General features: G+C 47.6%; 1 protein-coding gene across 16 annotated transcripts in view; it reads right to left on the minus strand.

Annotated features, from left to right (window-relative positions):
• Positions 1-12,670, minus strand: part of PLEKHA7 (pleckstrin homology domain containing A7) — a 243,685-nt gene that overhangs the window by 22,655 nt on the left and 208,360 nt on the right. For all 16 annotated transcript variants that reach the window (XR_008669775.2, XM_031016210.3, XM_031016209.3 and 13 more), the window contains 4 exons: positions 4,117-4,185; positions 3,862-3,942; positions 2,553-2,702; positions 1,859-1,960 (listed from right to left, as the gene is read on the minus strand). Coding sequence is in view for 15 of the 16 variants with exons in the window: in XM_031016210.3 (XP_030872070.1) it covers positions 1,859-1,960; positions 2,553-2,702; positions 3,862-3,942; positions 4,117-4,185 (402 nt within the window). In the remaining variant the exon portion in view is untranslated. The remainder of the gene's footprint in view (positions 1-1,858; positions 1,961-2,552; positions 2,703-3,861; positions 3,943-4,116; positions 4,186-12,670) is intronic.

Consider the following 12,670-nt stretch of genomic DNA (forward strand, 5'->3'; position numbering starts at 1 on the left):
TCTGGTGTAAATGAGGAATACATTTTGAATTTCAGTTACTTTTAATTAATTTATATTTTATTGGGCAGCATAAATTTTGGATTAACTGTCCGGGAAAGATTTCCACGATATCAGGTTATGACAAAAAAAGTGAGTTGCCAAATAATGTGTAAGTGTGATCCTCTTCAAGTAAGCCTTTTACCTGCTCCCATCCCTGAATAAATCATATGATTCTATGCATGTGCATATTTTTGAAAATGCATAGAAAATGGTCTAGAAGGCAATGCCACCAATAGATAGCACTGATGACACATAGGGAGGGTGATGGGAGGGGCAGAAAGGGAGGGGGGAAGAGGAACTTTTATATCATTTTTCGTTTTTGCTTCTTACTGTTTTGGCCTTTTCAAAGACACGTATTCATGTACCATTTGTGTAATTACAGAAACAAAGAATGAAAAGCTTAAAAAATTACTGCTAAAAATAAAGCAAAAAAAAATTACTGCTAAAAAAATTCAGATCACTGAAGTCCAAGAAAATAGGTATAACCTGGGCAGTTTTATAAACTCATAACCAGAAATAATTGAAGGACTTTGTCAACAACATTCACCTAGTATTTTCAAGTCATTACGGTAAATGCTGGGGCTACAGAAAAGAGCAGTGAAATGTTAGCCAGTGTGGATGAAGAGAAATTATGGGAGGAAAACGACCCCAACAGTGGCAGGAGATAGACAAGTGCTGGGGAGAGTCTTGTAGGCCAGCCCTGAGCCACAGGAGAGGGTCTCCTCCACGTGGTCCTAGGCAGGGCTCTCTGGGAACCATCTCTGCACGAACAGAGGGACAGCAGGGCCCTTGGAAAAGCCTCAGGGCCCACACACCTACACCCTACTCCAGAATTTCCTTCAACTTTCTGGGGTGAGGCTAATGTCTGGAGAGTCAATATACTCATTAAATCACTTAAACAAAGAGCCTTGGTTAGAACTATCTTATCAGTTAGCAAGCCCAGCACCAAAAGTGGCCCAGCGTGGTGCCTCATACACAAGAAGCCTCAATTAATGCTTGCTGAATTCAAACACACTTATTATGTCAGGGCCCTGAAAGGAGAAGATATAGATCTTAAGTCAGGTGAAAAAAAAACAGGTTATTTTCCACTTAAAAAATTGTGAGGGTGGGGTGGAAACCTGGTTAAGCACCACAGTGGGGGAACACTGGGCAATTTGGAACCCAATTTGGAAGAAGAAAAACCACACAGGTCCTTTCACTGTCTCACTTCTGGGGGACAGAAGCAGCTATCAATAGGGTGGCCTGATTTTTTAAGGGTGAAGTGGCAGGGCTCTAAGGCCAACTTTCCTGAGTGGTACAGGGGTCACAGAGATGGGCATCACCCAGCCTGGCCTCCAGAAATGCAGATGACTGCCTGGAGACCAGAGTGCCTCAAAGGACAGAATTCACACTGTCTCCCTCTGGTAGTGGTGTGATAACATCTATCTCCAGCAATCAGAGGAGCGAAGGGGTGGGCACTTCCTGCTGCTGTCTAAGTGATGAGCTAGCAGCCTAAGATGGGGCCAAGAACTACAGGAACACGGATCACTCTGTGATTACTGATGACACCAAATGATCAGAAGTAAAGCCCTTTCTAAAACACCCAAGAGCTTGTCTTTGAGAGCAGCAAGGCAAGGGGAATGGGGTGAAGCTTCTCATCACAGCCTGGCTTGGGGAAGGGATCCTCAAGGGAGAGCTTGGGGTGGCTCCTTTACAGGGTTGGAGCATCTGGGGCCGAGGGGGAGAAGGACTCTGGGCAGTGCTCACAGCGCCCACAGGTGAAGTCTCTTGGAAAAACAAAAAACAAGAGCTCAGAAGGGATGGACAGGTATCAGGTCACCTGGAAAAAAAAGGCTCTTCTGTGTTGCTCCTGCAGGGTCTGCTTCAGCTGTTCCACATCATTCTCCAACTTCAGGTATTCGTTCCAAGCATTTTCCATCTCCTGTTGGCCAAGACAATGCTTCCAGTTCTTAGTTGTCCCCTGCCCCCTTGGAAGGCCTCATGAACATGTGTACTCCTGATCATGCTGACCCAGCCAGGGGAAGAGGGAAGGAGACCGGGCAGGCCTGGTGGGAGAGAGAGAGGAGCAGGAAAGAGCGTGGCATCCTCTCATTTGTGCTCTGACCCTGGTCACCTGCACTGTTCACTCTTCCACCCTCAGGATGCTCTGATTCTCAGCCCTGGCCTGTACCACAACAGACTGAAAAGTGAAAAAGCAGATTCTGACAACTTGGAATTAACTGCACACAGATCAGGGGAACAGCCTTGCAGGCAGCTCTGAGGAATCTGGCCCACTGGGTGTCACTGGCCTTCAAGAGTCGCTGTGGTAAACAGCCTAAGGCACACGCGCAGGCAGACATGTCACCCCCAGACAAGGTCATCTACTGTCAGGTGGCAGTTCTGCTACTGGAGAAGCTCTGCTATTTCAGGACTCTTGCCTCTGGACACCAACTCAACTACATCTTGGGAGGTGAGAAAAGCAGCCCCTTGCTCAGCCCGTCCTGAGGGAGACAGGTCCGCCACCCTCTACGCACAGTGGACTCTCTGGAGAGCTCAGCTCGGATATGGACAAGGTCCTCCTGCAGCAACTTCTGCTGGTAGGCAATCTTCTCCAAGTGCTGGGGCTGGTCTCGGTACTGCTCCATCTGTCTGTGCAACACCTCCAGCACAGATTCTAGCTGGTCCTGCACCACGAAGGGCCAAAAAACAGCAGGATAGGATGACAGTCCCCAGAGGCCTCCCCGTACCACACCAGGAACCAAAGCTACTGGACCTAACCAAGGCTGAAGGGACCAGCGCTGAGATGTGGGCCCACAGTCGGGGCTCTGATGCCAGCTCTGACTCTGTCTAGGGAGTAGGCTGGGGAAAGTACCTAACAGCTCTGTGCCTCAATTTTGTTATCTGTAAACTAGGGATACAGCTGTCTAACTCCTTATGGGATAAACTAAGAGGATAAACTAAGCTAAGAGGATAAATCAAAGAATTAAAAAAACAAAAAACAAAAACCTCTCTAGCCTCCTAGGGAAAAGAGTATATTGTCAACCTCCAGCATCACAAATTTAAAATGCAAAAGGAAAAAAATACTTTAAGAATAGAAAAGGCCAAATGTTGGTGGCCCCTGGCCCATTCCGGCACTCCCATCCAGACTTGCTGCCTCCATAGCCCAGATCCTAGGAGACAAGGAGCTTTAGGAAGCAAAGACCTCTGCCCTGTAATGACTATAGCCATTTCCTCCAAAGGAACCCTGCTTCCCTGGGGTTCAGGGACCTGGGGTCATCACATATAAGCCAGTGGAGCTCCTCTCCCAGGCTCACCTCACAGGGCCTCCACGGAGAGGTAAGCCAAAGAAGAATGGGGGCAGGAGGGTCTCTATAAGATAGAAACCCCTAAGAAACACCATTTAAACACAAAGGCTTTTTTTTTTTTTTTCTCCTGAGACGAAGTCTTCCTCTGTTGCCTAGGCTGGAATACAGTGGCGTGATCTCGGCTCACTGCAACCTCTGCCTCGCGGGTTCAAGCAATTCTTCTGCCTCAGCCTCCTGAGTAGCTGGGATTACAGGCGCCCACCACTATGCCCAGCTAATTTTTGTATTTTTAGTGGAGACAGGGTTTCACCATGTTGGTCAGGCTGGTCTCGAACTCCTGACCTCATGATCCACCTGCCTTGGCCTTCCAAAGTGCTGAGACTACAGGCATGAGCCACCGCACCCGGTGCATTTTTTTTTTTAAAATAAGCTAACATCTGCTCTTCAATACTAACATAAGGGTCCAGCCTATGTCTCAAGAAAGACAGGACAAAATGCCCCTCTGCCCATTCCGAGATTATTCAAAACTGACACGTACTTTGTTCTCTTTAAGGGCTCGTATCTTGTCTTCCAAGTCCTGGAGGACCCTGTCTTGTTCACAGAAGATGCTCAGTTTGACCTAAAAGCAAGAACAGGTGGAGAGGGCCTGGGGTGATGAGAAAAGGACATGACCTTGGGATTGTGATCAGACAGCCTTTGGCTACAGAACCATCCAAGCCCTGCCTGAAGCTGTTCACCCGGGGTCTGGGTCAGGAGGCAGCTGAGGGGTCAGCGTGTCACTCTGCTCACTCACGTCAGTGTCGCTCTCAGCGATCTTCACAGGCTTCAGACTTCGATCCTTGAGAAGGTCCCGGCCTGTCATCTGGGAGGCGAACAATTTAAAAGAGATTTAACCATGGTGTTTGAGATCAGAACTCAGGAAAGAAAATTCATCCTATAATGGATGGTGTGGAAGTCCTTGGCAGTGGCAGGTAGGGTCATAGTATGAGAAGGACAAAAACTTGGGCCATACTTCGCTATTTCTATGCCTATTTCATTTTAGGAAAAAACCAAAACCTTTTGATGATTCTAGTAATGCTGGTAAGTCCTTTGAGTTAAAGAAAAGGTAGATGTTCAAGTTAAAGGATCATCAATTTTAAAAGTATATATTTGCCTAAAATGAATGTGAAAAATCAGCATGAATCTTGGAAGATTTGCCACCAATAAGACAGAGGTGTACTACTGAACCTGGGAACAAACACAAGTTACGAAGCCCATCACCCCCTGCCCAGGGTGGTGAGATGGGCAGACCCAGAGGAACAAACAAATCCCTTGACCATTGTCAAGCCTTAGTTTAAGGAAGTCTCTGAGCAGCCCACTTCCCTGTGGGTACGGCCAGCCTTCCTCACCCTTTACCATTTGGGAAGAAGACCTGGCCAAGGTAAAAAGGAACCTGGCTAGTTCCCAGCAAGGGTTTTTAATTGTTCCCTGAATAACTGAGGCTAGGCTGTACTTGTGTAAGTTACAAGAAAGGAAACCATAAAGCAATACACAAAAGTCACCCAAACTTGCGGGCCAATGGGATTTTACATTTCCCATCCCTAATTTGACTCAAAGTAGGCAATATGCTGCCTGTCTCTCACTGACTCCTGAGAATCTAAATCTTACTTATCCCATTTTTCCATTTCCCCCAATTTATTTCTTGCCAAAAGTCATGCAGGGGCTGAGGGGAGTGACTTTCACAGATGCACCCTCCCACGGCCAAGACAAGGCCAGGGAGAACCAAATCTATTTTGCCTAATGTAGGGGAAACCACCTCACTGAGCTCTATTTTGCAGATCTGACCAGGAAAATGGAGGGTGGAGCTAACAGTGGCAGAGACAGGTGGTGTGTGTGTGCTATGCAGAGAGGTCCCAATGTGGACCAATAGCTGCTGGAGAGAGAGGTGTAGATTTCTCCCCATTCTATCTGTAAGGTCCAGGAAGTTTGTCAGTGTGGGTTGGGGGTGGAAATAAATTGGCAAACATTCCACTCAGTGCTCAAGCCCTTCATGTGCCCAACTGTCCTATGCTACCTCTCCCTGCAAACTGTCGTGAGCAAATCCAAAGGTCAAGGGAGAAGACCTCTCCCTGCCTTGGAGTGAGGACTGATTCTGGGCTACACACGTGCCCCACCCATTCCCACGATCCCTTTGGTCGCACAGAAGAGGGCGGAACCATTGTTTTATCTTGGTAAAGTCAGCCCTGAACAGAAGACCTGGCACAAACTCAGCAAATGCTTATTGAATTGCATTGCATGTAGGTCAAAGGGAAACACATGTAGGTCAGTGTTGTTGAGTTCCCGGAAAAAACAGAACTCCAGCCAAATTCTGCTCTTCAGACTGTCAGATCATGTGTACATACACGTATACACACAGTTGCAGAACACAAGACTGCAACGATCCACAAACAAACAGACTGCTGTCTCCTGCAATGCGGGGGGGGTGGTGCAGGGAGGTGTAGGGAGGTGGGCATGAAGTTAATCCTGGTGAATCACAAACAGCTGAACTTCTCAGGCAGAATGTGGGTTTTAAACTCAGGGGAACCCAGGAGAAAAAGCAGGTGAAAGCAGTGAAGTCTTCGCTCTATGTCATTGTCCTTTCATCAAAGCCAAGAACAAGGAGGTTGTCTATTCTCCAAACCGCTGACCTTTGGGGCTCATTTTCTAGGTAGAAATCATTTTCAAATGGAGATACACTCTGGGGATTCTTTCCCCCAGCAAAACTCTTCCCCTTATTTCACTGAAGCTTTTTACAGAGGATGTCTTTTTGATACTTAAATAACAAGCCAGAAAATCTAATTGAGCAATGCCTCATTTATCCAGCACCATCAGGAAAAGAATATTTTATATAAAAAGGACATTTTGAGAAGAAGTTGAATCCTCTAAATTATACTTTTTGATGGAAAGCTTTCTAAAAGTATGCCCTTTGCTGCCTTCATGGAATACTGAATATACATTCAACCTTTTTTTTCTCCCTCTCAGGATATTAGTACTACCTCTTTTTCTAAGAAGTAGATTTTTCTTGTCCCTTTTTAAAGTGCTGCTTATCTTGCCAGGCACGGTGGTTCACACCTGTAATCCCAGCACTTTGGGAGGCCGAGGCGGGTGAATCATGAGGTCAGGAGTTCAAGATCAGTCTGGCCAACATGGTGAAACCCCATCTCTACTAAAAATACAAAAATTAGCCAGGCGCAGTGCCGCGCACCTGTAGTCCCAGCTACTCGGGAGGTTGAGGCAGGAGAATCTCTTGAACCTGGGAGGCAGAGGTTGCAGTGAGTTGAGATTGCGCCACTGCACTCCAGCCTGGGTGACAGAGCGAGACTCCATGTCAAAAAAAACAAAAAACAAAAAAAAAACTGCTGCTTACTAGGTGTTGTGGGTTAGGAATTCAAAGGACTATAAGCTCGACTGATACGAGGTACTTACATCTCTTCTCTCCCTTTAACTGGGGATGATGCCCTTCAGGGTGCTCTTTCCACACGCTGCATCTGCCGCTACTACAGCACCCAGCACATTAGAGTACAATGTTCCGTTTGCTCATTTGTCTCTCCTCACTAGAGAGTAACCTAATTAGGGGTGACTGTGGAGATGGATGCCTTTCCTCTGTATCCTCAAAGCCCAGCCAGGGCCTAGCATATTGAAGAAATTCGGGCAATGTTTGCTCAGTGAGTTCATGAATGTGTCAAAGTAACGTGAGCTGGCTCTGTCTCCTATGGACGAAAGGTCACACGCTCTAGAGCATGGGCTTGATGAGAGCTGTTTCTACAGCTCAGAGGACCGTTAAGCTTCTGAATGTAGCTCTGCTCCAGACAGCCGAGGCTGCTAAGAAATATTATATCCACGTGTAGCATATTACATCTAATTTTCCTTTTAAAAGTGTGTTTGTTATAGCCATGTTCAAATACACTTAAAACATCAACTCTGGGTCCCCCCAGCATCTCTGTCATCAGAAAAAGTAAAAGTCTGTGGGTGCTCATCCATTTGAAAGAGTCTCTCCATCAGAGGGGAATCAAAGGCCACCCAGGCATCTTCCCTCCCCTCCACCACATCCCAACCCACTTTCTCAGGGCTCACGATGGTTGGACACAACACCTGCTTCTCGATCTGCATCCTCCCCTGGAATGCTGTGAGAGCTGGCCACATTGCAGTCCCTACTTCTGCATCAATCAAAGAGGGTATGGGCAGGGGGTGGCATTTTATTCTAGTCCAGCTCCAGGCTGTTATCCAAATACCAACTGCCTGCCCCCAAAAAATGCCACCTTAATCTCAGGGCCACCGTGGAATCTGAGGATACCCTGGCTCTTGGAAGATGACCAATAACTGCTGTTCCCTCCCAAGAAACTCATGCTCAACTCTGTCTGGGTGAGCCCTCGCCATGGAGGCAGACACGTGATGATGGAAACACAACACAAGCTGGTGGCAAGCCAGGCAAGCTCCCCCACCCTTGGCAGCACAAAACATGGAGTCACAGAAAACTGCAGATGAGAGGCTCAGCCTGGTGCATCAGCCAAAATGCTGAAGAGAGCTTCAGTTGAAAGAAAATAAACCAAAATGACTTGCGGGAAGCCTGGGGCGGTCAGGAGAGCAACTGGTTAAGCAAGTGATGAAGTCGGCACCGAGCCAGAAGCAATGGAATGACCCCGCTTGGAGACACGGATCAGATCATCTTACGCTTCTCCTGGGCCGACAGCCCCGTGCTGACTTCTTCAGCACTTTGTAAAGCACGTTGATCAAAGGTTCATTATTTTTAATCTGTTCCAAACAAAAAGGCAAATACAACAAAACGTAACAGGTGAGACATCAAATGACACTTGAAGCAGCCAGAATTTGGGGAACTGGCAAAGGGAAAACTTTAAGGAGGCTGTGTGCTATGCAATTCAAACAACCAGGCCTGAATCTTGGTGATGCTACTTCCATGGGACCGTGGATGCTCCTCCCATGGGCCATGGGACCTTCCCAGACTGCAGCTCTCTCCTTTTTATAAAATGTTATGTGCTGTCTGAAGGGACTTTTGCACAGGCTGGTTTTTGTGGGAGTGCAATTTCAGTGTTCATTTCCTTCCTGGTTCTGCTGCAGAAGGCAAGGAGGAACATCATAGAAGGGAACTTGCTTCTTCTTTTGTCCTCCCTCATCACATTCTGTAAGATACTAGTTTAGAGTCGTGCCATGCATTCATCTCACCCCCACTCAACCTTAAGTTCCACCAGAACTGTGGTGCATCTACATGATTATGTCTTACCCATGGTCCCAAATGCTTATAGCTCCTTTTTGGGAACATTGTCCTCATTACCTAGGACAGTGGATCTCAGCCGTTGCTGAACACTGGAATCACTGGGGGAGCTTTAAAAAGTACCGATGCCTGAGTTCCACCCCAAGTGATTCTGATATAATTGGTCTGGGATGGGGCCTGGGCATTGGGATTCTTAAACACTCTCCTGGGTGATTCGAATATGCAGCCAGGATTGAGAAGCACTGCCCTAAAACAGGGGTTCTCAAACTTTAGCATGCATCAGAATCAGCCAGAGGGCAAATACACAGATTTGCTGGGCCCCATCCCTGGAGGTTCTTGTGGTGCAGATCTGGGGTGGGACCCAAGATTTTGCATTTCTAATGAATTCCCAGATACTGACACTTTCGGTCTGAGGATCACATTTTGAGAGCCGCTGCTTCAAAACCATGTTTCTCAATGCTGGATGTGCATTAAAAACACCTAAGGAGTTTGTTTGTTTGTTTTAATTAAGGAGTAATACCTGAATATTACCAATTAAGTCACAGTCTCTAAGGGGTAGGACCCAGACATGTATATTCATTTTAAAAACTCCCCAACAGTTCTCGTTCATAGCCAGGGTTAATAATTTCTTCTCCAGAACAATAGACCTCAAACCCTAGTGTGCACAAGAATCACCCCAGAGCTTGACAAAAATGCAGAATTCTGGGCAGCAGGGTGTCCAATTCAATAGAACCCTCCAGGTCTGTGCTTTTATCAAGCTCCCAGGTGATTCTGAAGTATGTGGCATCCCCAATTACAACTTTAAAAACTGTCCCAGAAGCTGATTTTGGAAACAGAGCCTGAACAGAAAAGTCCTGATCTCAGGTTCAAACAGTCAGGAAGAGTCCAGATTCCAGTAACCCTGAAGCCACTGACGGCACATCCCTCACTGAAGACAAAAGCCTTTTTGGGGCTGACTGCAACCTTTTCTATCTACAAAGGCTTCACATGAGTGACAGCAGGTACCCTCATCTTCCTGGCTGTGCTTCACAGCAGCATAAAGACAACTTAAATTGTCAACAACAGTGAACCCCACACCCCACCCTTCTGACTCAGCTAAGGTATAGAGTTCTGAAGAGCAGAACTTCAATGCCAAGAATACAATTCAATGAACACGACTTTAGGGTGGGCAAAGCATGTGATGCATGGACGAAAGAAGGCAGGTATGAAGTCAGTTGCGGCGTTCATGTCCCAGCAGTGTAACTTTGCAGAAGTTACTTTACTTCTCTGACACCTGGGTTCCTGGTTATAAAAAAGGGATAATAATTCATATTGCTCAAGTTGCTGAAAGGATTCAATGAGATAAATGAACATCAAGTGCCCAAATACTGCCAAGGCAGGAACAGATGCTTAATCAATGTAAGTCCTTTTCACTCTGGCACCATCAAGTAAAATGCCAGCAAAGTAAACATTTCCAAAAAAGCACACTAATGTAAGTGGGTCCCAAGAGCAGAGTGTCCCGTTGTATGATTACTTGGCACCCCAGCAGGAATGCTCACTTCAGGAAGGTAAAGCTTCTCAATGTGGGCCCACAAGCACCCCTGATTCTGGAAGCTGAGCATCAGCTGATTGGGGGGCAGGGGAAGATGGGCTCTGGATCCTTAAGTCCTTGGCCTCTGGAACAGGGACATGGGGGACACCAAGTCAACGTGGCACATGGAGGGGAGAGGCCAGCAGATCAGGTGCCAAGCAGGGAGACTCCTCTCCAGAGAGGCTTATCTCCTTACCTCACCCCCCTCCAAGGAGCCAGGGGGGACCTCTCATAAGCAGCTGGTCCCAGAGGGGCTGTGCTTATCTCCATTTCCATGCCCAGAATGGTCTACAGGCCTATTCAACCATGTCCAGAGAGACCCCTGACTCAGGGACATTTTGTCCAGCATGTCATAGAATCTAAGGACCAATGAGCCTTGGGGTTTTCCTAACCCAACCATTCATCCCACTCAGTTTCATTGAGCCTCAGTTGTACCCTAGTGATGGGAAGTCCACCACCACCTGAGGTGGCCCTTTTAGAAAAGTCTTTCTTCTACTAAACTGAAACCTATCTACTTGTAGCTGCCATCCACGTGTCTTAATTCCTCCTTAGGGCCACAGAAAACACATGGAGACATACCAGAGTTTTACAGGCTGTCTCTATGCCTCTCCTGAATCGCCCCTAACTCCTTCAGTCATTCCGCACTGTAGCTGTACCAGCTGCTGTTGTGCTTCCTTTCTCCACCCAGTGTGTCCCATTAGGGAACTCCTCCCTCACTGCATGGAATACTGAGTAGGGAAGAAGTGAATCTGGGCTTGCAGGCAGCCACCTTCCCTGCCCGTGTGGAGGCAGCCCTTGTTCCACAGGAAAGAAGAAGTCTGACAGACAAGGAAAGTAGAAGAGTGACAGTGTGGCTGAGCCCCGGGAATGGGGCCCCTGGCTACACGAATTAGTATATTCCCTTTTCGACTTAGCAGGTTGCTTTGGGTTTTAGATACTTACAAACAAAAGCATCCCGCCTAACACACCCAGCCATGGTTCTGCAAGCCGTCAATACCTCTCCCCTGATTCCAGCCCTTCCTTCATCTGGATCTTGAAGTGGGACTCTCATCTTGGAACCCTAAACCCAAGCTGAGTCTTAGCAGGGCAGAGCAGGCCTACTGCCTCCTGATCTGGGCCTGCCCCTCTGAGGGAAGCCGGGGGGTGCCAGCCTTTCTGGCAGCCATGTCAGACTGATGACACACACTTGGCACAAAACCCAGCTTGTTCTCGCATGTGGTTGCTGGTGAGCCAAGCCTCTTCCAGGCTGCTGGTGCAGTTCAGCTGGTTCCTGGAGAGGAACTTAGCAACCGGGGTAGCAGCTATAAGACCAGGGGAATACTGGTATCAACACAGTTGTTTTCCATGACAAACAATGACAACTTCCAGAAAGTCCAATAACTACATAACGTTCTAATCATGTGCAGCTCTTAGGTAGTAAAACACACCAAGGATGTAACTTGCCTCTCTCTATCCCATCAAATATATTTCTTGGCATAACAATCCAAGCTCAGCTCCATAAAAACATAAGGCCTTTGGGTACACAGTGGTAGAGCACCATTTTAAGAAAGGATGTGGGGCAAGGTGATGAAGGGCTTTAGGGTGAGAGCCACACCCAAATACTGACACCCGCTAACTGCTGTGTAGGCTTGGGAAACTCATCAGCCTTTTGGAGTCACGGTCCATTAAAAGATGATACCACCACTTCCCTTACAGGGCCACTTCGGAGGTAAAATAACTTAATAGAAGTAAAATGCAGTGACTGGCACACATTATAACCCCCTATTGTTATTAAGCTTCTGTTGGAGTCGACACGCAGGGACTCTTAGTTCTGCTGTGCCATTCTGTGGCTCAGTTTCTCCCTCTTTAATCCCACATAGCTCAAATTCTATGATCTTGAAATAAAACAAACCTGAGGCCAAGCATCACTCCAGGACCAACTGTGAGTTTCCACTGTCACATACAAACAGGAACCAGAAGGCAGCTATTTCCTACTGCTCTTGCTCAGGCGCATTTAGTTCCCTCTGGCCCCGTGCACTAAACACTCTGGTATACCCGTGTTTTATACTCACCTGTGCTGCTGGCATGCCAGGCCTCTCCCATAGGCCCAGGTGCACTATGGATGCTCTACAGGTATGTCTGAGTGGACTGTTGGGCCCTGGGTCAGGGGTGACAAGAACTATGCAGGCAGCTGCTGACTGGCTGTCAGGGAGGCTGAGGAACGGGGATATGGTGCTGTGCAGGGCAGGTGGAGGCTGGGGGCTGCTGGATCTCTCTCCATAGGCATGGTGGGAACAACCCTGTCTGTCCCCACAGGCTGCAGGAGGATGGGCTGGGCTGCCACATTTGGTCCATACAGCTATGCTTGAGCATTTTGAATCCTGAGGAATTACCACCATACTTAGAGCAGTCACTCAAGCTCTGTGTGACCTGACTGTCAAGTGAGTTAGACAGTCCTGGCCTTGAGAGAAAGCTCCTTGTTCTCCTCACATGCTAAAGCCAGGTCTTTTTGCTCATAGCATCCACCTTCCTTCCTAAAGCCTAGGATAG

The sequence above is a fragment of the Gorilla gorilla genome, chromosome 9 (genome assembly GCF_029281585.2).
Source record: "Gorilla gorilla gorilla isolate KB3781 chromosome 9, NHGRI_mGorGor1-v2.1_pri, whole genome shotgun sequence".
In the NCBI taxonomy this organism is placed as follows: domain Eukaryota; kingdom Metazoa; phylum Chordata; class Mammalia; order Primates; family Hominidae; genus Gorilla; species Gorilla gorilla.